This window comes from Vitis vinifera, chromosome 18, assembly GCF_030704535.1.
Source record: "Vitis vinifera cultivar Pinot Noir 40024 chromosome 18, ASM3070453v1".
Lineage (NCBI taxonomy): Eukaryota > Viridiplantae > Streptophyta > Magnoliopsida > Vitales > Vitaceae > Vitis > Vitis vinifera.
The window spans coordinates 14,553,587-14,580,895 of NC_081822.1; the positions used below are offsets into that span (position 1 = coordinate 14,553,587).

A 27,309-nucleotide genomic window follows, 5' to 3' on the forward strand; every position below is an offset into this window, starting at 1 on the left:
TTAGCTTTCATTACTTTGAACCATAATATCATTCATTTGTACGTGATCACATTTATCTATAACTTCTTATATATTTATACCTTCATCCAATAATCTAAATATCATCATATTTTTTCAATGGTGAAGATTCAATATTTGATACATATCAATTTGGTATCTTAAAATTTTCCTATAAATGCACACAATTTTTAATTATAAAAATATCATTCATCATCGAATATATATTTGGAAGAGATGTCATATAAATTAAGAAATAAAGAAGCATGAATAATAGGGTTGCTAATTTTGAGTAGACAAGCAAGCGCACAGGAAAAGGTATTTGGTTGGGCGTATGTCAGTTTTAAATAAGAAGGTCATCATTTTCAAAGGGGATCAGATTAGGTAGGGAGAATAAATTCCGTAAAGGACAAAGGTCAAACCACTTTACTGCTTCTTTCCTTGTTTTTTATTTACTAAACTTTATTAGTTCGAAGTATTAAAAATAAAGAAATGGGTCCATGTGTCGCTTGTATGAGGCCATGAGGCCATGAGGCTGACCCTGCTGGTGGTGGATGAAATATTAATTTCATCATCATCATCTTCCATCATAATTTAGATTAGTGAAATGAATGTGATGGGGCTTCTGGCTACAGGCCAACCTACTTGGCCTAAGAGCGAACACCAAGCTGATGTTTGCTTAAGCTCAGGTTCAATGAACCTTTTTTATTCGTTTTCAAGTCATTGAATTAGCGTTTCAATAGGTATAAATAATAATAAAAATTATTAAATTATTTTGGTGTCTTGCTTCTACGCTTGTTTTGATGTATTTTCTAATTTCTAATTTTGCTTTTAAAAATAGAAAAATACACTTTTTGTTTATTATGTTTAATAAAATCTTCTATATGCTAATAGAATATTTTTTACAAAAAATAAAGGGCATATTTGGTAATTATTTTTTAAGAACTGTTTTTGAAAACTAAAATGTTTTCTTAACATGTTTTAAATATATTTTAAAAATAATTTTTATATCTATTGTATTATTTTTAATTATTTTACATATTTATATAATTATTTTTAAAAATAATTTTTAGAAAATAAATAAAAATAATATAAAATAATTTAAAAACATTTTCTAAAAAAATTCCTTTTTTTGTTCTTAAAAAGTAGAAAATAAAAAATTTTATATGTTTTTTTGTGATGTTCTCACAAACAGTTCACAAATAGGTCCAAAAGTTTGCCTTACATTTTTAAAATCACTTAAAAAATTTTTTTTAAGTCAAATTGAGATAGTAAAATTCTTTTTATATTTTAATATTTTTTAAATAGATTTTAAAATCATTATTTTTTCAAGTAAAAAATAGTTTTTAAAAATATTTTAGATAGTAAAAGTTGTTATATCTTATATAAAAATTAATTTTATTTTTTTTATTTTAAAAATAAAAAACAAAAAATGTGTCCAATGGAAACATAGTAATTGACTTCCTATTTTCTATTTTATAAAAATAAATAATAATAATTTCATAATATATATATGGATTTACTTTATCTTTTTTTAAAATTACTTTTGAAGTTTTTTATTTTTGAAGTAGTAAATTACCTTAATTTTTAAACCATTTTTAAACATTATTTTTTTTTAAAAAAAGTAGAAGTCATGAAGAGTTTTTATATTTTATATAGAAGTTATTATCTTTATTTTGTTTTTAAAAACCAAGTGCATCCATACCACGTTCATACATCGTTTTGGATATACTCCTTGTTTTTTTCTTCAAAAATTTGCATATAAAAAAATAAAATATTTTATACAAACGAATATAAATTTATCTTATACTATTAAAATTACTTTAAAAAAATTATAAATTTGAGACCGTAAAATGTTTTTGATATCTTAATCGTTTTAAATAGTTTTTAAAAATTATTATATTTTTAATGGAAATCTCTAAAAATTCTTATATCTTTTAAGCTCAAATTTATAATTTTTGAAAATAAAATTTAAGCACATATAATCTATATTTTCTGTACAAGAATTTTAACTTTAAACGAGGACCTTAATGTCCTTAACTCTAAAGCATGGGGAATCCAAAAAGTAATATTTGCATAAAATTCATGAAACCCTAAATATAATTTCATATTATTTAATATAATTTATTCAAATTTTAGAAAAATATAAGATGATTTTTATAGTTAAATAATAATTAAAAGTAATATATTGATATCAACTAATATAACTAAATTGAATTTATTGATTATAAGTTCATTTGAACATATTGATTAACATCAATAAATTAATTTAAGTTGAATAAAAAAAATAAACACCATCTAAAATTCATATATTTTCTTCAAATGTGATACTTTTTATTTAATTATAATTTTTTTAAGAAAATCAAAATAAATTTAAAATCTAATTTTTTAAATATAAAATTCAATCGAATAACAAAACATATTTAGTTGTGTTTTAACAGACGGGAATGGAAAAGTCATCTACTTCTATTACTTACACATATGCTTTTTCTCCTACTAAATGGAAAAGTCAAATGATATATTAAATGAGTTGTAAGTATTGTTACATTTAATTTATAGATAAAGTCAATTCAACCATTATTAAAAGTTTTCACCATGATTTTTAGTTGTGTTTTTAATATTTTTAATACTTAAAAATAAAATTTTTTAAATATTAAAAAAATCATAAATATTTTGTATAACCATCATTAAATACATTTTAAGTATTTGGATTAAAATGATAATTGAACTGGGTTTGGAGTGTATTTTGCAATGTTTGTACGCAAAATATTTTTAAGTGTTTTCTTTGAAAGTGTTTTTAAGATAATCACATATTAAAAGTGTTTTCGATAATGATTTTAAGAAGTATTTATAATTTAATTTTAAAAAAAAAATACATTTAGGTGGTGTTTATTTTTTTATTTAATTCTAAATAGATTAATACTTAATAGTGTTAATTATTAGACTATTTGTTTTTGTAATATTTTATTTCTATTAAACATTAAAAAGTAAAGAAAAATTAATATGTTACTTTTTCTATTTAGCAAAAAGTTTATAAAAAGTCATGAAAAAGTAGAAAACAAACTACCTAAAACTTAAAAACAAAAAGTTAAAAAAACAAACACACTCTAAGTGTTTGATAAAATTTAAGAAACACTTTTGAAAAATCGAAAAAATTACTTAGAGTGCATTTTGGAGTGTTTCTAATTGAAGTGCTTTTAGTTAAAGTGTTTTCTTACAAAGTGTTTTTAGGAGAATCACCAATGAAAAGTGTTGCTTCAAAGAACATTATTAATGGTTTTTCAACATTAAAAATGATTTTTCAAAATTTTAGAAGTATTTCCTAAATTTTTCCAAACACATGATTTTTTTAGGCTAAAAATACTTCATAGAATCACTACTAAACAGACTTTTATAGTATTAGAAGATTACTTATAATGTTTTATGGAGAAACACTTGATAAAAGTCCGTTTGGTAGTTATTTTAGGAAATGTTTTTAATTTTTCTAACACTTGAAATTTTTTGTTATTTAAGTATTAAAAATGCTAGAAACTTTTTTAGTATTAAAAATATTAAAATCGCTTCTTAAAATTACTATCAAACGGGCTCTTAGAGTGCGTTAGGTAATGATTATAAGAAGTGTTTCCAACATTTATAATACTTGAAAATTTTCAGTTTTTTAAGTATTAAAAATGCTAAAAACACTTTCTATAATCACTGTCAAACACACTCGAAGTGTTTCTAATTTTTTTAATATTTGAAAGATAAAAATTTTCAAGTGTTATAAAGGTTAGAACACTTCTTAGAATCGCTATCAAATGCAGTCTTAGAGTCTGTTTGACAATGATTTTAGGAAGTATTTCCAAACTTTTTAACACTTTAAAATTTATATAATTCAAATGTTAAAAATGTTAGAAACGTTTTTTAAAATCATTAAGTGTGTTTGAGAGTAATTCTAGAAAGTGTTTATAGTATTTTTAACACTTTAATAATAAAAAATTTAAGTATTAAAAATATTAAAAATGTTCCTAAAATCACTATCAAACGGGCTCTTAAAAAAATATTTCAATTAAAAACACTTCCAAGTAAAAACACCATCTACATTTGGTAACAATTTTATAAAGCATTTTAAAAATTTTTTAATACTTAAAAATTTTTATATTTCAAGGAATAGAAAGATTAGAAACATTTTCTAACTCCAAGTATTTCTTTAAAAACCACTGAAATTATTTTTCAAAATTTTAAAAGTGTTTTCCAAATTTTACCTAATACCTCATTTTTGTTCAAAGCACTTTTTATGGAAAGCACTGTGTATTTGAAACATTGTAAGTAATAATTTTGTAATTATATATGAAAGTGTTTCTTAAAGTTCAAGCAAAAGGAATGTTAGGATAATCCGCACTAGCAGCAATTTTGAGATTTGAGGTAAAGTGTTGGTTGCCGACGGCAATGTGATTGGTAATATCAACAAACACACACAAAACCATCATTACTGGATTTATAAGTCACTCATTTATTTATTTATTTCTTAAATTATTTTAATTTTTTGGGGGTTGTGGGTAGAATGTCATGAAGATGCCCACATGATTATTCTTGAAGCCTTTGATTGCCGACTTGTACGAGACTAGTAAATTTTGAATCACCTTCTTGAGCGAAACCTTTTCACTTCATATTCAGCCAAATGGTATTCAAACAACTTCATTATCATGGCCTTCCAAAAGGTGGATTTAATCTTAATGGTAATGATAATCCAGATTGGAATTTTAAGGCTTAGTGGGGCCACGGCTGATTAATTGTTGTTCATTAATTTTTTTTTTTTTTATTATTCTTGAATTTGACATGTACATATACATTTATTTAAATTTTTATCTGATATATTTGATTGTATCCAATTTATCTATCTACATATTAAAAGAGTTTTTTCATTTATTTATTTATATAAAAGATCTTTAAAAAAAAAACACTTATTTAATATCGGGGCATAACATAAAATTGATTTTATTTCAAACAAAAATTTGATGACTAAGTGGGTATTTGGTAAACCAACTTGATAATTTAAAGTGATTTAATAATTTAATTTAAATCATTAAATAAATTAAGCATGTTTGATAAAATAACTTAATAAAATGACTTAAAGTTAAAAACAACTTTAAGTAATAAATAAAAATAATTAACTTATTCTTAAACTCGTATCTATATTTTACTTTATTATCCTCATTTGTCCTAATTACCTCTATGGTTTCTTTTGTTACTAGACGACTTTTATTGCTACTCAACATCATTTCCCTTAATTATAATTTATGAGGATAAATATATCAATTTGATGAATTAAAATAATTTTTAAATTAATTTTATCAAACAACCTTAATACTTAAAGTAAAAATTATGTAATAAATTTTAAGGTAATAACTTAAATATCATTTAACATAAAGTCAACTTAAAGGTTAAGTAATGCATATTAAGTTTTATCAAACAACTTCCTAAATTATAATATCGATGCAATCTTCATGGTTTACCCATAACTTTATTTGCTTTTTGGAGTTTCCACTCTTCTTCTCTCACCTTTTACATTTTTTTTCTTTTTTTTTCTTATTATTTTTTATCACTTATTAGTTTTAGCATAAGAGGAGGTGCACAAATAATAATAATAATGAAAATGAAATATTGAAATAGAGAATGAAAATGACAAATCAATTTCATCCTCATTAATCAATTTATTTGAATTGATTTTTAAAATATAATAAGAATAAATTAATATATAAAAAAAATCTCACTGTCTTGATTTCCTTATTACTATTCATATGCATTCGTAAGTGCTATTTGGTTTTTTTTGCTTAATTTGAAATTGGATTTTAATGTTTAATAGTATGAAGTATTAAGTTGTTTATTTTTTAAATATTTTATTTTTATTAAATATTAAAAAATAAAAAAAATCAATATGTTATATTTTATCATTTAAAAAAGTTAAATATTTCAACTTTTTTTATTTAATAAAATATTTATAGTAAATTATAAAAAAATAGAAAAAAATAATTTAAAATCTGAAAGAAAATTGCTTTCGGCCAAAAGATGAAAAAATAAAAGCACTCACTCTATTTTTATTTCTATTTTCATACGTAAAGCATCAGTGTAAAGGAGGCTTTACAATTTATTATTGGTTGGGATATTACAAAGCTCGAGGAGTAATGGTACTTCTTGTTCTTCTGGAAAGAGAAATTCAAGGAAGGCGAATGTTTTAAAATTTGGCTGGTGAGAGAATACAAAGAAAGTGGGGGGCTTGGGCCAAAAAAAAAAAATTAAAAAAATAAAATTTGCAGTTTTGAGTAAAAATTTCAAAGTGAGGGAGGCAAAGGCACATGGAAAGCGCAAACCGAGGGCCACCATTTGACTCAAGAAAAGAGACAGGTCGATTGTTTTATTTTATTTTTTTAATTTTTTCCCCCCTTATTCCGCAGTCTTCATTGCCTGCATAATTGGATGATATTCAAAGGGGTTGGAGTACAATTGCGACTTTCAGCTCTAAATTAAATGTCCACTTGAATATTCTTTTTGTTTTTTATTTCTTAAAATGGAATAGTCATTTTTAAAAAATAAAAAATATAAATTTATTTTATATCTTTACAAATTATTTTTAAATATTTTAAAATAAAATCATTATTGTTATAAAATATGAAAATTTATAGCATTGTGAGAATTTATCGATGATTATCCGTAATGATGTTTATTTTTGTATGACTCCAATAAAAGGGAGGGACCTTAATGAAAACCAATTCAAATTCTCTCTATGCATTCTATTATCTCCTTATTATTATTATTTTTTCTTATCTCACTTTGTTTTACAATACGTTATCAACATGAATCGTCTCTACAAAAGAAATATAAAAAATTTTCTCATTTCAAATAAATAGAAAAACGTTTTTCTCTTTATAGAAATAGAAAAACTCTTTTATCTTCTTTCTCATAAAAAGGTATGTCATAAACTTATATCATGATTTACCATTTTATTTATATATGTGATAAAATTACCCTTTGATTTTTTATTTCACTTATTTTATTTGAATACATAAATATCTAAAAGTATAACTTAGATAATACGATTTCTTTCTAGTAAAAAATCATGGAAAAAAAAAAATTCATAACTAGAAGTTATGAAAGAATATGTGCAATCCCTAAAACTAGAAATTACAAGGTAAATTACAAAACTATGGGTTAAATTCATAATTAGAAGTTATGAAAAATATGTGCAATCTCTATAACCAGAAGTTATGAGGTAAATTAAAAAATTACAAATACATGACCAAAAGTTATGTATATGATCCCTAATTAATTATTTTTAATTATACGGTATAACCGGTAATTATATCAAACAATATTATATAGTCAAAAGCTATAAAAATAAATGTTCATAGCCTGAAGTTATGTACAAATTTACATAACGAAAGTTCATTACCCGAAGTTATACACAAATTTACATAAAAATAGTTTATAACCTTAAGCCATGTATTAATTTGCACATTTTTGTTATGATAAAATAATTATAGCCCGAAGCTATGAAATATATATATCTTTATACATTTTTACCATATTTATAATTGATAAATCTTAGGTTATTATATTTTTAGATATTATTTACTTGAAATATTGTTAAAGAATTTTATTAATTTATTCATAGTTTATTCCAATAAATTGAAATATTTTTTTGATTAATATTATTCTATACATAGTTTTCAAATAATGTCAAACCTTACAAAGCTTGAATTTGTTGCCCTCGATACTTCAGATAAGAACTACTTATCTTGGGTTCTGGATGTTGAAATTCATCTAGATGTGATGAATCTTGGAAATACCATTGAAGAAGGAAATGACGCATCCTTGGAGAATCGCGTCAGAGCTTTAATATTCCTTCGCCATCACATTGATGAAGGATTAAAAGGTGAATACCTTACTATCAAAGATACTTTCATCCTTTAGAATAATCTAAAAGAATGATATGACCACCAAAAGACTGTAATCCTTTCAAAGGTACACTATGATTGGATGCACTTGAGATTACAAGATTTTAAGTATGTTAATGACTACAACTCAACGTTATTCAAAATTAGCTCACAAATAAAATTGTGTGGAGAAAAAGTTATTAAAGAAGATATGTTTGAAAAAACATTTACGACTTTTCATGCCTTGAATGTGCTCTTGTAGTAGCAATATCGAGAGCATTGTTTCACTAAATATTTAGAATTGATCTCATGTCTTCTTGTGATTGAACAAAATAATGAGCTTTTACTAAAAAACCATCAATCTCGTCTTATTGGGTCTGTTTCATTGCCTGAAGCCAATGCCTCATCTATCTAAACTCTTGGACATGGACAAGGATGTGGATATGGATGAGGCCGAGGTAGAGGACGTGGTCGCGGTCGAGGTCGTGGTAGACACAATTCTTTTCATCGTAGTAGTTCTTAGAGTAAAAAGAACAACTCAAACCACTAGAAGTGGAATAATTCATAAGCACAACTTGAAAAGAGGATAGAACCACAAAGTAAACATGCTCGTGAGAATAAGGGTCATAGATGTGGTATGAAAGGACATTGGTCACGTACCTGTCGTACTCTAAAGCATTTGGTTGACCTTTATTAAGCCTAGATAAAAGCAAAAGAAAAGGAAGTTGAAATGAACTTCATTGATAATGATGGTTCAGTGGATCTAATCCATTTAGATGTTTCATATTTGTTTGAGAATCCTAATGGGAAAATTGACCATCTAATTGGCGATGGAAATGTGTGTTATGATTAAATGTTATGTTTTTATTTAGTTTTTTGCAGATAAGTTTATTTTGTTGTCATCTTTTGAACACATTATTTATTATTCATATTTTATAGTTTATTTCACATTTTATTATTTCTTATTTAAATTCATTTCTTTACTTATACTTGAATATACATGGATCTCTCTCATACCTTGATACATCATACGTCATCCAATGTAGATGCATGCCTTGTAGATTGTGCCACAACACACAATCCTTCGTGATAAAAAATATTTTTCCAACTTATCGTTGGTTAGGTTTAATGTTAATTAAATATTATGTCTTGTAGACTTGATTCAAGGCTTTGAAAGAACAACTATTATTTTACCCAGTGGAACTAAAATCCACATTAATGATGCTCTTTATTCTACTAAATCCAAGCAAAATCTTCTTAGTTTCAAGGATATTCGTCGAAATGGATATCACATTGAAACTATGAATAATGGTAGTAATGATTGCCTTCTCATTACTTTAGTTATTTCTAGAAAAAAAAAACACATCTTGGAAAAGCTTCCTTCTTATTCGTGTGGGTTATATCAAACAATCATTAGACCCATTGAGTCATATGTTGTCATGCATCAGAAGTTTTGTGACTTTAAAACATTTTATGATTTGACATGAACGTCTTGGTTATCTAGGATTATCCATGATGCATTGTATCATTAACAATTTTTTTGGGCATCCCTTGAAGAACCAAAAGATTTTGATGCCCAATGATTATAATTGTGTTGCTTGCTCACAAGGCAAATTAATTATTAGACCACCATTTACCAAGGTTGAGTATCAATCACCAGCCTTTCTAGAACGTATTCATGGTGATATTTGTGGACCTATTCATCCACCTAGTGGACCTTTTCGTTATTTTATAGTTTTAATTGATGCATCAACTCGTTGGTATCATGTTTGTCTTCTTTCAACTAGAAATGTTGCCTTTGCTAGGTTACTTACTCAAATAATTCGACTTAAGGCGCAATTCCCTAGTCATCTTATTAATATAATTTGTCTTGATAATGTTGGTGAATTCTCTTCTCAGACATTTCTTGATTATTATATGTCGATTGGTATTGATATTGAATATTCTGTTACTCATACCCACACTAAGAATGGATTAGCTAAATCTCTTATTAAGCGTTTGCAACTGATTACAAGATAATTACTCTTGAGAATAAAATTGCCTTTGTCTGCTTAGGGGCATGCTATTCTTCATGCTTTAATTCAAATTTGTCCTACAACTAATCATGAATGCTCACCTTTACAACTTGCTTTAGGCCCTTAACCAAATGTTTCACGTTTACATATTTTTGGTTGTGCTATCTATGTTCTCATAGCTCCACCTTAACGCTCCAAGTTAGGTTCTCAACGTCACCTTAGTATATATGTTGGTTTTAATTCTCCTTTCATTATTTGTTTTCTTGAACCATTCATAGGTAATGTTTTTATTGCTCGCTTTGCATATTGTCGTTTTGATGAAAATGTTTTCCCGTTATTAGGGGGAAGTAAGTCAATTCTAAAAGAATGGCAAGACATTGTATGATATGTATCCTCCTTGTCTCATCTTGATCCCCATACAAGGCAGCATGAACTAGAAGTTCAGAGGATTATTCATTTGCAAGGACTTGAAAATCAGTTATCTGATACTTTCACAAATATAAAGAAAGTAAAAAAGTCACACGTATCAGTTGTGAACACCTCGACACATATTAATGTCCTTGAAGGAAAATTAGAGAATGTCATAACAAGTAAATCTAAGACATACTTGAAGCATGATAGACTTATTGACTCAAAGGATTTAGTTCCTAGAAAAAGAAAAAGAACAACGTATGAAAAACTTGCTACTCTTGACAAGTTCACAAATATGAAATGGTCAAATGATGAAACCCAACTTGATAAACAGTTAGCCCTTGAAGAGACACAAATTGATCAAATATCGGTATCTAGACCTGGAGAAATCTTAATGAGTCACATAGGAGAAACATGGAACCACAGTGACATTATTATAGACAATTATTTGCATTCCAAGTGGCTATAAACATCATAAGAAATGATGAAACCACAAACTGTGGATGAATGTTGTAAAAGGAATGATTGGCCAAAATGGAAAGAAGCAATCCAAATAGAGCTAAACTCGTTAGCAAAACGAGAAGTATTTGGACCTATAGTTCAAACACTTGGAAACATAAAGCCTGTTGGATATAAGTGGATCTTTGTAAAAAAATGAAATAAGAATGATGAAATCATAAGATATAAAGCACGACTTGTTGCTCAAGGTTTCTCTCAAAGATCTAGTATAGACTATGAGGAAACTTATTCCCCTGTGATGGACTCAATCACATTTCGATCCTTGGTAAGTTTAACAGTCTTTAAAGGACTAGATATGCGTTTCATGGATGTTGTTATCCCTGAAGGATTCAAATTGTCTGAAGTAATCCAAAACCTCGAAACATGTACTCAATCAAACTACAAAGATCTCTATACGAATTAAAACAATCTAGATGCATGTGGTATAATCGTTTGAGTGAGTATTTGTTAAAAGAAGGATATGTGAATAATCCAATTTGCCCATGTGTTTTTATCAAGAAATCGAAAACTGGGCTTACAATAATTGCAATATATGTGGATGATTTGAATCTTATAGAGACTCTTGAAAAGCTCACAAAAATAGTCAATTACTTAAAGAAGGAATTTGAAATGAAAGATTTGGGGAAAACAAGATATTGTCTTAGCCTGCAAATCGAGTATTGTTCAAATGACATATTAGTCTATCAATCGACATATATAGAGAAATTATTAAAACGATTTTATATGGACAAATCACATCTAGTCAATTTCCTCATGATTGTTCGTTAACTTGAAGTGAACAAATACCCATTTCATCCTAAATAAGAAAATGAAGAATTGCTTGGTCTAGAAGCACTATATCTCAGTACAATCGGTGCATAAATGTATCTTGCAAATTATATTAGACAAGACATAACATTCTCTGTCAACTTGCTAGCAAGATATAGTTTTGCCCCAACTAAAAGGCATTGGAATGAGATTAAACATATATTGTGATACCTTCGTGGAACAAGTGACATGAACTTATATTATTCAAAAGAATCAAAATCACAATTGAGTAGGTATGCAGATGCAGGATATCTTTTAGATCCTCATAAAGCTTGATCTCAAACGGGATATGTCTTTACTTATGGTGGTACAACAATATCTTGGAGATTAGTCAAGCAGACAATGGTAGCTACATCTTCAAATCATTAAAAAATTCTTGTAATTCATGAAACAAGTTATGAATGTGTATGACTAAGGTCAATGATTCAATATATTCAAGAAACATGTGGACTACCTTCCATTAAAGGCAATGCAACCAAGTTACATGAAGATAATGTTGTTTGTATTGCACAAATTAAAGGAGGATTCATAAAAAGGTGACAAAACTAAACATATCTTTCTTAAATTCTTCTATACTCACGAGCTCTAAGAGAAAAGTGAGATTGCTGTTCAATATATTCGGTCATGCAATAATCTAGCAAATCTATTCATAAAGGCGTTACCTTCGACCACATTGAAAAGTTAAGGTATGACATTGGAATGCAAAAATTAAGAGATCTACCAATTAAAATGATGAAGAAATTATAATCATGTCTTCATGAGGGGGAGAATACCAATATGAATATATATATTGCACTCTTTTTTCCTTCGTCCGGGTTTTGTCCCACTGAGTTTTATTGACAAGGTTTTTAATGAGATAGTTACCATATCCTTATAATCATCTGAGGGGGAGTGTTATAAAAATATGAGAATTTGTAGCATTGTTAGAACTTATGAATGATTATCCGTAATTATGTTTATATTTTTGTGACTTCTTATAAAAGGGGGAGACCCCTAATGAAAATAAATTCAATTTCTCTCCGTTCATTCTATTATCTCTTTCTTTCTTTCTTCTTCATCTCTCATTTTGTTTTACAACAATTACTTATATCTTTATATTTTATCACTTTTTTTCATTTCATTTCTCCTATTTGATTATTATTATTTATTATTTATAATATCAATATAAACATTATTTGTATTTTTTAATACTAAATAATTATTTACAATAATAATAATGATGATGATGATAATAATAATAATAATAGTATATATAATAATATTATTAAAGATTGCAATATTAATAGAACTACTAATAATATTCTATTAACAATAAATAAATAAATAAAATGAATGATTGAAAAGAGAAATAACAATAAAAGATAAAGGGAACAATTGAAAAGGTGGAAAGATTAAGGAAAAAAAAAACCGATTTGTTATTTGTCTTCTCATGTTTTATATGGACGTTTCACTAATTTTAAAATTTTATACCCTCCAAACTTTTTATCTCCTTTTAAAAACTTTTAAAGGATTGTTTGACAATTGTTTTCAAAAACAATTTTCTATTTTCTAATACAGAAAAACATATTTGACAATCGAAAAATAGTTTTAAAGAAATATAAAATATGGATATTTTAAATAATATTTTTTAATTGCTTTAATTTGTTTCTTAGTGATTGTTTTAAAAAATAATGTACAAACATGTGGAATGAGTCGAATGACTAGAATTAAAACTCTAATTATATATATTTTTAAAACATATTTAACAATATTAAAATCGGAAAGAAAATATTTTAATTTTTTATACAAAATTTTGTTTTAAAAAACATTAGAAAAAATATTTTTAAAAATTATTTTTGAAAACGAGTACCAAACGTAAATCTCCCTCTCTCTTTTCTTTTTCCTCCTTTTTCTCCCTTGTGTTGCTTTGCCGGAAGCTATTAAGCTAGCTTCAATATTTGTTTGAAGCGAATGATCAATATCAATTGAAGTCTGCTTTAAGTCAACATTTTTGGAAACCATTAATTACGGCAGCACTTGAAATTTAATTTCATCTAAAGTTGAAAGGCCAGGGAGACAAGAAAAGATGGAATCCAGACCAGGCCAAGAAGAGAAAAAAAAGGAGGAAAATAGTCAACAATAAGCATCTATCTCCATATAAATAATTCATGTAAATAATTAACCATAAAAGGATTCATAATTTCAGGTGTGTTGGTAAGTCCATTTCGTTGAGTCTCGTCGATACGACATTTTCAGCATGTCGACGAACCCGCTTCACTCCGGTAAGCCCCACCGTCTGCCTGACTCCCCATAACCTCCAAAGCAGCCAACGATGTACAAACGCTACAGTTAGCCTTCCTTTTTCATTTCTTCATCATTTGGTCCGTACCAACTCCTGCGATAAAACCCAATGGAAATTCAGTTTTCAGCATTAAGGATCAGTAGTCAAAAAAGGGTTAATTATTACTAGAAAAAAGATGATGTTTGAAGGGACTATATATGGATGGTGGGCAGCAGACACATCTAATCTCTCTAATCAAGTGAGATTACGAATATCCAGGACCATGTCCTGAGGTTGAATTTTGAGAACTGGAGAGTCCGGAGGAGGATATTTTCACACTGGCGGCAGCGGATGAGGCTGGGGCCGGGGCCGAGGCCGAACTTTTAATATCATGGTCGTCATTGTCGCCGTGGGCCATTTTGAGATAATTAAGTGGAGCGGCTTTGATGGTTGGAGCTATGTCCTTTTCAATAATACGTTAGTTTGTTTCAGTTTTGTAGATGGATAGTTCGCTTTGAATACAGAAAGAAAGGTCGGCGATTGCATACGATAAGGTATGCTAGAAGAATCGGTGGAATTTTCTGGGCCACATAAAAGTAGGGTTCCACTAAGCCTAACTCAATTCTTATCTGAGTGGAATACAAATTATATATTTGGATTGAGAAATTAATTTAATGAGGATTCAATTCAAGCTGAGTTCGGATTTTACCAAATAAAAAATTAATCTTAGGTGGTGTTTGTTTTTTGGATGAATAGAAAAAATTAAATATTTTAGCTTTTTCTATTCAGCTAAAAGTAACCCATTGACATCAACTACCATAATTAAACTAAATTTATTGATAACAAGTTCACTTTAATTACGTTGGTATTATCAATAAGGTACTTTTAATTTAATAAAAAAAGTAAAATATTTTAGCTTTTTCTATTCAGCCAAAAAACAAACACCACCTTATTCTCATTCGTCTGAAAATTTCATTTGCTTCCATTCTCATTTTATTTTTATTTCTATTTCTATTCCAAAAAGTTGATGCACCCTAAGCTAGGATGCTCAAGGATGCCTCAAGGATATAGTTGTATGGTACAAATGGATTCTTATTTCTATTTTTATTCCACCAGGTTAAAGCGTCCTGAACTAGGATGCTCAAGGATATTCTTACATTTATTCCTATTCCAACAAGTTGAAGCGCCCTAAGTTAGGATGCTCAATATGATACAAATGGATTCCCTCTCCACAAAGCACTTTTTTGCTGCTTTATATATCATTATAAGCATTTTAAATCTTGACTTCTACTTCTTTCTTGTTTTATATTTACCTCGGGCTAAACACTTACTATTAGTAAAGGCTAAAGTAAATCTTTTGTGTCCCATGGTGGAAACATATGCCTAATATCGTGGGTGAGAAGAATAGTTATCCCCGACATATAGGATAGGATAAATAATAAGTTATTTGCTCCATAGTACTTATTCCTTCTTATCTCATTATAAGACAATATTCCAATGGTTGTTTCTGTTGAGATATTAGGAATGTTTAGATATTAGGAAAGTTGAGATATTATGAATATTGAGATGTTAGGAATATTGAGATATTAGGAAAGTTGAGATATTAGGATATTAGTTTTTATTTCCTTATATCATTCTTTCCTTGTATCATTTTTTCCCATTCTTGGAATGGTGATTACCCTCTATATATACTCTGTGAATGAATGAAAATATAAATGAAAAAAATATCATTTATCAATTTCAACAGTTTCTACCCTCATTCATAAGTAGAATTTGATAACCTAGCATCCACACGCTTCAAGTCTACTTGGGTCGCATAGGAGTGGAGCTAAAGGAGCCCAATTGAGTTTGGTGTGACTTGGTGATGGGCTTAGCTTAGCTTATCTTGCCACAAGTACATAGGATTATTCAAGGGTTCTGTTTTAGTGCTTGCATGGTTAAAGTTTGAGATTCCTTGAGGTGGGATTAGTCCAAATATTGTTGGACTCAATTCCTCTAACTTGCTGCTTAGAATGGTAGTGATGGCAGCTTTGAATAATACTTATAATTATATCTATGTACCTCAATGTAATTATGGTCCTTTTTCTCAACCATAACTTGGGTAGTTGGGTAGGTGGAGGAAGACTTCATTGCAGCTCAATAGTCAATTCCATTGGAGCCCAGATTAAGTTCATTCCACTTGGGCCAAGAGAGAGGTTCTGGGTTTGGGCTGCAACTATTTGGCCCATGCCCAAATCCTATGTAAACCCCAAAGAAGAGAAACCTATACCCTGTTGGCAAATATTTTAAAAAACATTTCTTCGTTCTCCAAAATAGAAAACAATTTGTCATGGGTTTGAACTTGGGCATATCTTAGGACTGGTGAGTACCCGGATCATTTTCAAAATCGGGCCCATAAGGGTGTATAATCCACTAAAAATGGATCCAATTCAACTAGACTCTAAGGGGCAGAGTTTTGTTGAAGGAACATAACCCCACCAGCAAAGAACACACTCCATAGTGGCAACACCAGACAAAGAAGAGACCTGCAGGTGTCTTTGATTTGCCCAAACCTACTCATTCCCACCATGATATGTTCCGCATTCCATCCCAATTTAAAGCTCACTCCACCACTCACGCCTTCTTACAAAAATGTGCCCAAAAATCACTACATAAAATGGCCTCATCCATCCATTATCTTCACCCTCTAATAATGTTGATGGAGATGTTTTGGTCACCTCACAGCACACATTTTTTTTTAAATTAAAAAAAAGAAAAAGAAAAAGTCAACATTGAGCATTCTGATTTGAGACAGATAAAGAACTAAATTACTTCCACCATTACTAGTATAATCTTCTTTGATGTGAAATAATTCTGTGGGATTCAAACCTGCTGACTTCAAACGGAGGACAATAATGGGCCAGTTGTTTGCTGCAAGGATAAAAGTTTGGCACAGTCACTATCTTTGCTAAGTTATCAATTCATAAACTGTAAGTAAGTAAAGTCCAAAAATTAAATACTTAATTTATTTTTATTTGTTCCTTAATTAAATATATTCAACTAATAAAACAAAGAATATTAATGAATTCACATTAAAATTACGGGTCAATAAATTAATTGTACGTACAGTATATTCATAAAAATGTTATCTCTCCCATAAGTTTTATATCGATTAGTATTTATATTTGCCTTTACATCCATGATGCAACACCTTCGTACTTCTTAATGAACATCTCAATGATTCAAGAAGATGCAATCAATCATCCTATGAGCAAACTCAATCAAACTCTGAGTTTTGAGAATTTTGGAAATGGATGGAAATAATAATAATCAACTCTAGGGCATTAATTGAATTACTAAATAACACACCCTACAAGCATACTTATAAGAGAAAAAACCTAGTAAACTAGGGCGAATCTTAAAAATCAAGTATTAACAAAAATGGAATTTAAAAATAGAAGAAATAGGAAATTGTGCATGTCTAGTTACAAGTGCTCCCAATGATGGTGATGCTTTAAAATTTATAGATCCATTATGTGCTTTAATTTTGTTATTATTCTTTAAACGAAGAGTTGAGTTATTCTATAAATGTGTAGTCATATTAAGAGTGTGTTTGATAATATTTTTAAGAAGTGTTTATAATATTTTTAATATTTGAAAGATAAAAATTTTCAAGTATTAAAAATATTAGAAACACTTCCTAAAATAACTATTAAATGCACTTTAAGAATAGATTTGATAGTAATTTTAGAAAACGTTTAAACATTTTTAATATTTGAATGATACAAAGTTTTAAGTGTTAAAAATGTTAGAAACTGGAAGCTGCGAATCCTTAGTTGTCGGGGAGTATCACACCGAGATCTAATCCTACTTTCGTTGGTTATCTTCGATTGATGTGAGTGGTTCATTCTCACGAGAGTAGCCCACGTCCAATGACTCTTTGAAAGCGCTATGCCCCTATACAAAAAAGGAAAGCCTTGCCTGCTTCTAATTGGGTTTGGCATTATATTCTAAGGAGCAACTTCCTCGTAAACATTTCTTAAAATCATTGTTAAATGAGTTATAGGTCTTTTAAGGAGAACGTAAATCCAAGGATTAAAGACCAATAAAAGTCCAAAAATAAATAAAAATATGTAGAGTTGAATCCAAGAATGTAGGGAAGAAAATTACCCACATAAGCTAATAAAATCTAATTCATGGACATAAACATAAAAGAAAGACCATTTCCTTCTTCCGCGGCTCCATATCAAAGGACATGGCAATCAAAATAATGACATGTGTTGAGTGGGGATTTGAAAAGGAAAGGTGGAGCATGAAGAAACACCCAAATTCATGTAATTGATTTGAATACGATAATGGGTGTTGGTGGCATTCGTGTGGAATGCACACCCCATCCCATTTACTTATATTATCTATCCCCACTCTTCCCCTTATCACTACTGAGTGCTGAGTGCTCTCCTCTTCAGCAATCCATTTGAGCCTTTTAATAGGTTTTAGAGGCCAAAAAGTATTGGGTCTCATTAAGCGACCCCATTTGAACGTCCTCTACTATGCATTGTCAAAATTATGAAGATGTTGACCCAAAAAGAAATTTTTATTTGCTCATATTATGCTTTGAATCATACAATTTTGCGTACTATGCATTAAGATTATCATCAATACTATTTCGTAAGAAAGTATTAATTATTTGTAGGGTGAAGAACAAAAAATCTGCTAGCTTGCGGGTGTTTCGAGAAATGAAGAGTAAGTTTTTAAAAAAAATACTCCCTCCTACGTAGATATTATCGGGTTTAGGCTGTCCCAATAACTCTAAAACATGTTAATAAATTAAGAGAGGACCTTTTTTCATATCGATCTGATAATACAACTCAAATTAGCTTGTTTGTTATTTCTTCTTTTCTTCCATTTCTCTTCACAAGGAATTCTAAACATGAAAAAGGATACTCTCACCCATTCCTCTTAAAAATTTTGTTCCAACAGTATGGTTATGAAGTATGCCAAACTGAAAGAAACCGAAAAGTTGGCAATGCTTCCGTATGTACTTTTTTTGTGTTGTAGACTTCAGTCATCGATCATGCTTTAGCCATGAATTCAATATCTGGTGTAACTGCCTTCAAGAGTCTTGTCCACCTCAGAATACGTCCCTCTTTTCCTTTCCATTTATAGGATAAAATTACTTAATTTCTAGCCCAAGGAACAGATCATGACTGGACCATTTCTGTGAACTGGGAGTAGAAATGTTCATTTGAATCAACAAAATTAGCCCTTGTGGAATAACAAACCAAAAATACTGTAACTTTACATTGTAGTTTCTTGCCCAAGGGATACATTCTGCTTTACGGGACATCAAGCAAAGGGGATGTCAGAAACTAGGCTAGCTTCATATGTGCTTCTTATCTATCTGCCATGCAGTGAAATGTCATGCTAGCTTCCATTAGAAGAGTCTAAAAGGAAAAGAGGCATCTCCACGTATAAGGTATATATGTAAAGATATTGCCATGATTTTCTTGCCCATATAATGAGAATTTTTTTTTTTTTTTTTTCTTTTATCATCAAAAGCAATACACGTCATTGGAGTAAAACATTATATATTTTTTTCCATTACGGCATACGGCACACCTAGATCATAGCGGCTCAATTTATTCCAATTCTACCTCCCCCGGCCCACAGTAGAGATCTCCCTTTATAAATACCCTGGGCTTGCTGGGCGTGTGTCCACCACACTCCTCGCCTTCTCTTCATTATCTTCATAAACTCTTACATCTTCAATCATTTTCTTAATGGAATCCAACCAACCATCTCTCCATGATCCCAAATTCACAGTCCCCATCAGCGATGTGGAGCAACAAGCCAGCCAGCTTGAGAATGAAGCCAAGGAATTCGACTACTCAAAACGCTCGCAATGGTTAAGGGCCGCCGTCCTAGGAGCCAATGATGGGCTGGTCTCCACCGCGTCGTTAATGATGGGGGTCGGAGCCGTGAAGCAAGACATCAAGGCCATGATACTAACCGGGTTCGCTGGCTTGGTGGCCGGGGCTTGCAGCATGGCCATAGGAGAGTTTGTATCGGTGTACTCACAGTTGGACATAGAAGTGGCCCAACGGAAGAGAGATAAGAGGAGGGTAGGCAGTGGAGAGAGTGAAGAAGAAGAGGGTGAGAAGGAGAACCTCCCCAACCCAGTACAAGCTGCAGCAGCATCTGCCCTAGCATTTGCAGTGGGAGCCATGGTGCCATTGCTAGCTGCATCATTTATAAGGGAGTATAAGGTAAGGCTAGGAGCGGTGATTGCAGCTGTGACGGTAGCTTTGGTTGTGTTTGGATGGTTAGGAGCAGTGTTGGGGAAGGTACCAGCTTTTAGGTCTTGTATGAGGGTTTTGGTTGGGGGATGGCTGGCCATGGCTATAACTTTTGGACTAACCAAGCTGATTGGCTCAAGTGGGCTGTGAATATATTCCTTTACCTTTCCTTTTCCTTTTTCTTTTCTTTTCTTTCTTTTTTTTTTTTTTTGGGTTTTCCCCTCCTTAATTAACTGTTTCCCGATCTGGGTCAGGCCAAGTCGGTTTTGCTTTTGCTTTTTTGTTTTTAATGTGGTGCTGTCGACGGCAGATTTGCATGGGAAGGAGGTTGGCCTTTTGGAATTTAAAACGAAACAAGTCAAAAGTTTCGTGCTGACTACTCCATCTTTTGATGTATCAAAAATAATTGAATGCTTAATTCTGCAATTATAAGCTGATATTTATATGTATATATTCTTCTCTCTCAGCTGACACACAACAAATTCATACACTATTTCTAGAGGGTTAATAAATGGTTGTTAGGTTAAAAAATCAGGGCAGAAAGCCAAGAAAAACCGACAAGCTGTTGCCATGATCATTCGGGGAGCTGAAGAAGAAAAAAATATATAGAGAAGAAACCACAACGTGACGGACCACATTCCTGATATGGTCGGGCATGTTTGGCAACAACCGAATCAAAAACATATCAAAGAAAGTAGAGAATTTACATGGCTTACATCACATATGCAATCCCCAGTATAAAGTTTATTAATGGAGATTGACAAAAATTGTGAGCCAATACCTGGTGCTCCACCTGCTTCTCAATCAGCCAAAAAATAGCATTTGAAAATGTTATTTTAGGAGTGTTGGAATGCAACTCTTTCCGGTTGGTCTCTACATTTGAAAAAGTATATTGAGATCCATGTGGGCCATGAAAAATAATTTTTTATTTACAATAAAATATATATATATATAATTACTTTTTATTTTTATTTCTTTTATTCTAAAAGGTAGAAGTTACGTTTTATTTCCAATGAACAAGAGCAATAATTTATTTTTAGGGGATAAAAAAAGAGCAAAAAATAATTACATAGCTTTGTGATAAGTGAGGTTGCCTTGTAAATTGAAGTACTCCCCTTAGATACAAATTTCAGGGGGACATATATGCCCCACCACGTACCTAAGCATTATTGGCTCCGCCATGCTACTTACAAGGAGATATATCACATTTGTTAACAAACTTTTTGACCAAATTTAGGGTGTAAATGTATTTGTTTAGGTAAACAATTTCAAGAATTAGTTTTCAATGTCCTTTTTTTTCTTTTTTTCTTTTTTTTATAATGCACCTTGCAAAGTTTGAAAAAAAGTTCAAGGAAAAAAAATTGGGAAAAAAAAGAAAAGGTAAAAGAAAATTAAAAGCAACATCAAATTTGATTAATTTTTCTTGCATGTTTTTTTCGAGTTTATTTATTTATTTTTCTTGTCATATACAAAGATTGAATAATTAAAAATCATATTTTTAATTACTTTCATTACATTTATTTATTTTTTAATAATTTAAAGAAGAAAATTTAAATTTATTTGTTTTTTCCTTTCCGTAACTCTGTGATGTAAATGAATTGTTGTGTTGATTTAGCATCAAGAAAAGGGAAATACCATGTCCCGTTTAACAAATGGGTAACTTCAGACTCTTGCATGATGATGGTTCCCATTCTAGGCAAATGTTTAAGCTACAAACTTTTTTTTTTCCCACGAATTCTTGCCCAACTCACCACCATAGCAATAGTGGTGGTTTTATCATCGAAATGATGAAGCAACCTAACAGTGGTTTGAATAGTCTTCCACCTTGGTGTGTGATCATTTTCATTCTCCGTATACATCCAGGACAATGGAATCAAACTAGGATGCAACCTACCTTTCCTCACTTCCTCAATGGAATCCAGTACCACACGTAAATTCCATTGCTCTTGAGTCTCTGCTTGTCACGCGTTCATCCTTAATGGAAGTTAAATCGTGTGCCAACGGTTTCAAATATGTTACTCAAGAAATCGTTTTTGATAACAGTTTTTAAAAATCATTCTTAATTGTTTTTTAGAGTAAAATTTTATTTGAAAACTTAAATATTGAAAACAATTCTTTTATTTTTTCGTAGGTAAAGTTGTTGATACTAATGAATAATGCAAAAGTTTAATACTTAAAAAAATAAAAAATAAAAAACACTTTAAATTTGTTAAAGAAATATTATTAAGTCTTTTGTATATACTTGCTATTTTTTTTTATTTTTTTTAAAATTATATAGAAATAAAATATCTTATACAAAAAGTATAAATTCATCTTATAATTTTTAAAATCACTTTTAGAAATTTTAAAATTTGATGGAGTAAATTTTCTTTTTTTATATCTCAACTTTTAAACAATTTTTGAAACTATTACATTTCAATAAATGTTTCTAAGAGTTTTTATATCTTATATAAAAGTTATTACTATTTTTTAATTTTAAAAATAGAAAATATGAAGTGTATGAGCACCTGGAAATCTATTTTCATTTTCTGATATAAAAATGTTTTAGAAAATAATTATCAAACACACCTTATTGTTTTCCTTCTACTTGCTCACTCATGTACTTAATACCAAAGTTGTATCGCATTTACGAGACATTTGTAATTAAGTGAAGTCATGCTTGAGATTTTCCATAGTATGAGTGCATATATAAAATTTATTTTGTTAAACAATTGAAGAATTTTATTATTGAATGATGAGTGCATAGTAAAAGAAGATTGAGAAAATATGACATTCGCTTCTCATTGATGATCGATGAATATTCATATACAAATAATGTTTGAGGGGATGATTCTCAACTAACTAAAATTTTAAAAAAGTCTATCTTCTACTCTAATTCAAATTAATACTAATTATATTTTATTCTAAGTTAAATTAATAATAAATAAATATTAATATTTAAATTAAGGATAAATATTAACTTTTGCTAACATGTATGAATTTCTTAAAGAGAGAATTTTGTATATTAGCTGTATATTTTGATGCTATACATGGGTACCTCTTATAAAGGAAAAATAATACAACAAATCAAAACAAATAAGGGAAATCTCCTTAAAATAGCTAACTAATAACAAACCTTCCTAATTTATATCATTGACCAAATCAAATATTTACACCTAATCAAATCTCCTAATATTCAGCTATATTCTAACTGAATCTTCTATTTTGTCAATACTCCCCCTCAAGCTGGTTTGAAGATATCTTCCATAGCTAGCTTGCCAATTAGATCAACAAACTGTTTCTTTGGTATTCCCTTGGTTAGTAAATTTGCAATTTGCTTGGCAATAGGGATATATGGCATACAAATCAATCCAATTTCTAACTTTTCTTTGATGAAGTGCTTCTTTACTTCCACATGCTTCATTCTGTCATGGAGTACAAGATTATGAGCAATGGAAATAGTCGTTTTGTTAGCCCAAGGGTTCTCCTAATCGGGTTTTGATGATAACAAACCATGGTTAAGTGACTAATTGGTTTGAATTGTAAAGAATCTTAGGTATAAATTTGGAAATTCATATATAAAATGACCAGATGAATACAAGATCAAGACTTTTGGAAGACTTTTAATCATAGGAAACAAATGTAAGATGAATGCATGGGTGCACTTAGGTTTTACATATCTTTTCATGCATCTTTGAAAACTTGGTTTATTATTTAAAATTACAATTTCATTAAAACCCGAGTTTTTATCAAATGTACCTTAGGCAAAACATTTCAAAATTGGCATATTAATTCACTTAAAGACCTTGCCTAAGTGTTAGAAAGGAAAAGAATTGAAAAAGATAGGTTTTTGAGACCAGAAGGCTGAACCGATCGAGGCACAGGCCAATCAGCTCAACCGATCAGGGAACCGGTTGAGGTCCAATCGAGGAGTGTAAAAAACACTCTCTCTCATCCAGTAGCCTTCCCTTCTCAGTTGAGGTACCCTATTTCCCGGTTGAGGTCCGATCAAGGTCTGGTCGAGGCAACGGTAACCTGCCAAAGCATTAAATGCTCCAATGGCTAGTGAACCGGTCGACCCCCAGCTTGACCAGTTGAGGTTGTTTTTTGCTTTTCTTGTCTCCCGAGCCTAGAAACCCATAAATTGAGAGCTCCACTTCATTTATGATATAGAGAACACTTGCAATCAATTGTCTACCCACTTGTTCTTGCCTTAAAAGCTTTCATTTCCTTCTTGGTACATTAAATCTTCACTTGCATATCCTTTAGTGCACCCTTATGAGTCATCCTAGCTTTGATTTGTATTTAAGCTATCATTGAGCTAGGTTGAGGGATTCATTCTTGTAAAAATTGAGTGTTAAAGCCTTCAAGAGAGTTGAATCTTGAAGAGATTGTGTAAGAGCCCATTGGAGTCGGAATCCAAGTGTAAAGAAGTTTAGAAGCTTGATTGAAGCTTCAAGTTAGTAGAACCCTCACTTGGTTAGGAGCTTGAGGAGAGTGGACGTAGGTAAGGAAGTGTCGAACCACTATAAAATCCAAGTTTGAATTCTCTAACTCTATCTCTTTATTTTTTTTATTATATTGTGCTTGAATTTGTTGTGTTGAAAAAGTTTTTGAAAAACCCAATTCACCTCTCTCTTGGGGGTTTTTCTCATTTAAGCATAGCCTTTATTTTCTCACATTTTATTGTCACAATACACCTTCATAGGCAACTAATTAGACATTTTTAAATCATAGAGCAATCTCTTAATCCATAAAACTTCACAGATCCCATGAACAACGACTTTGAACTTAGCTTCGGCAATGTTCTTAGCAACAACATTTTGTTTCTTGCTTCGCCAAGTTACAAGATTGCCTCCAACAAACTTACAATAGCCAGAAGTTGAGCGTCTATCAACAATACTTCCTACCCAATCCGCATTAGTGTATGCTTCAACGTGTAAATGACCACATTTCTTAAAAATCAAGCCCTTTCCAAGAGTCCCTTTTAGATATCTTAGAATTCTGTAAACTGCATTGAAGTGGTCTGGATTAGGAGAATGGATGAACTGATTAACCATGATAACTACAAATGCTATGTTAGGTTGTGTATGTGACAAATTAATGAATCTACCAACCAATCTCTGATAACGTTCTCTGTCTCTCACCTCCTCGGCTTTTGCAGTTTATAGCTTAGGTTTTATAGGAGTCTCTACTGGTTTACACCCAAGTAAGCTTATCTCACCTAGAAAATCAAGAACGTATTTTCATTGGTTGACAAATTTGCCTTCTTTAAACCTTGTAAACTCCATTCCAAGGAAGTACTTTAATAAGCCTAAGTGCTTGATCTAAAAAATAGCAACCAACTTCTTTTTTGGTTTCTCTAGCTCTTTACAGTCACCACCTGTCAAGACTATATCTTCCACATAAACAATTAGAATTGCAAGCTTGCTCGCCTTACTATGTTTATAGAACATAGTATGGTCGGCTTCACTTTGACAATAACCACAACCTTTTACAACTTTCCCAAAGCGTTCAAACCAAGCTCTAGGAGATTGTTTCAAGCCATATAGGGACTTCTTAAACCTACAAACCTTATTAGGTCCAAATCTATCTTCAAATCCAGGTGGCAAGTTCATAAACACTTTTTCTTCTAGATCTCTGTTCAAGAAGACATTCTTCACATCCAATTGGTGTAAGGGCTAGTCATAATTCAAATCTACAGATAAAAAAGTACAAATTGAGATAATCTTAGCAACAAGAGCAAAATTTTCTTGGTAATCAATCCCATAGGTCTAAGTAAACCCCTTAGTAATTAATCTTGCCTTATATCTTTCAATGCTACCATCAACTTTGCATTTAATAGTAAATACCCATTTGCACCCTATGGTTCTTTTCCATTTTGGTAAATCTACTATCTCCCAAGTATCACCTCTTCTTAGAGTATTCATCTATTCCATAACTGCTAATTTCCAGTTTGAGTCATTCAAGGCTTCCTAAATACTTCTAGGGCAAACATGTTTGAAAATTTTGAGGTAAATGCCTTATGGTGACGAGACAATTTTTCATAGTATAGGTATTTAGCAATGGGATATTTGGAACATGTACAAGTTCCTTTCCTAAGGGCTATAAGAACATCTAGATTTGTTAGCACAATAGGAACAGGAGCGGGAATAGGTTCTAAGATAGAAGAAGGAAAATACTTATGTTATCCTTATCACATGTTCCCGAAGTTAAAGATTGATCAGTGTCTAAGATTAAAAACGGACCTTGGATATTTTGATGGTGTCTTTTCCAAGTATAAACCTAAAGCTCAGTATTCCTCATTTGTAGTGTTTCTCTCCCTATTGATGATACATCAATATTTTGTAATTTTTTACTAGGCATCTCAATGGTTTTACAAAAAACATCCCCACTTTGTATTTCAAAAGCAATATTCAAAATAGTATTTGGTAGAGGAATAAGAAACAAATCCCAAAAATTATCTCTGACTTCTTTTTTCCCCCCTTGAAGAGAATTTTTGTGAAAGTAAGAGTTGTTTTTCAAGAAAGAGACATCCATACTAACAATTTATTTATTTATTTTTATTTTTTGAGGATTAAAACACTTATATCCCTTATTAGGAGCATACCTAATGAAAATACACTTCTCAGCCCATGGATCAAGTTTGGACAGAGAGTGGCTGGGAATATGAACAAAAATGATACAACCAAATAATTTTAGTGGCAAATCCAAGTGAATCTGAGACATAGGGAAGTTTTTTTTTTTTTTAATTCCAAGGGAGTGATATATTTTAAAATTCTTATAGGCATCATATTAATCAAATAGGAAGCTGTTAAAACTGTTTCTCTCCATAGATATTTCGAAACATTCATATAAAACATTATAACACGAGCCACTTCAAGTAAGTGTTTATTTTTCCTGTCAATAATACCATTTTGTTGAGGAGTATCCATACATGTAGACTGATGATGGATACAATTTTCCTTTAAAAATCTTCCCATATGTTCATTAAAAGAGTTGGTTCCATTATCAGTATGAAAAATGTTGATTTTAAATTGAAACTGAGGTTCAACCATTTTGTAAAAATCCTTAAATAGTTTTTCCACTTCAAATTTTTCACTCATAAAAAATACCTAGCATAAACAAGTATG

At 30.1% G+C, this 27,309-nt stretch overlaps 1 protein-coding gene and 1 long non-coding RNA gene across 2 annotated transcripts; one reads left to right on the top strand and one right to left on the bottom strand.

Annotated features, from left to right (window-relative positions):
• Window positions 1-13,771: 13,771 nt before the first annotated feature.
• Window positions 13,772-14,383, bottom strand: LOC109121647 (uncharacterized). Its single transcript, XR_002028862.2, has 2 exons — window positions 14,109-14,383; window positions 13,772-14,036 (listed from the first exon to the last, which is right to left on the bottom strand). It is a non-coding gene; the product is annotated as an uncharacterized LOC109121647 (long non-coding RNA).
• Window positions 14,384-19,525: 5,142 nt separating this feature from the next.
• LOC100263270 (vacuolar iron transporter homolog 2) lies at window positions 19,526-20,640 on the top strand. The gene has a single exon (XM_002265416.5). The coding sequence runs from the start codon at window positions 19,682-19,684 to the stop codon at window positions 20,345-20,347; it is 666 nt and encodes a 221-aa protein (XP_002265452.1). The 5' UTR covers window positions 19,526-19,681; the 3' UTR covers window positions 20,348-20,640.
• The last annotated feature ends 6,669 nt before the right edge of the window (window positions 20,641-27,309 follow it).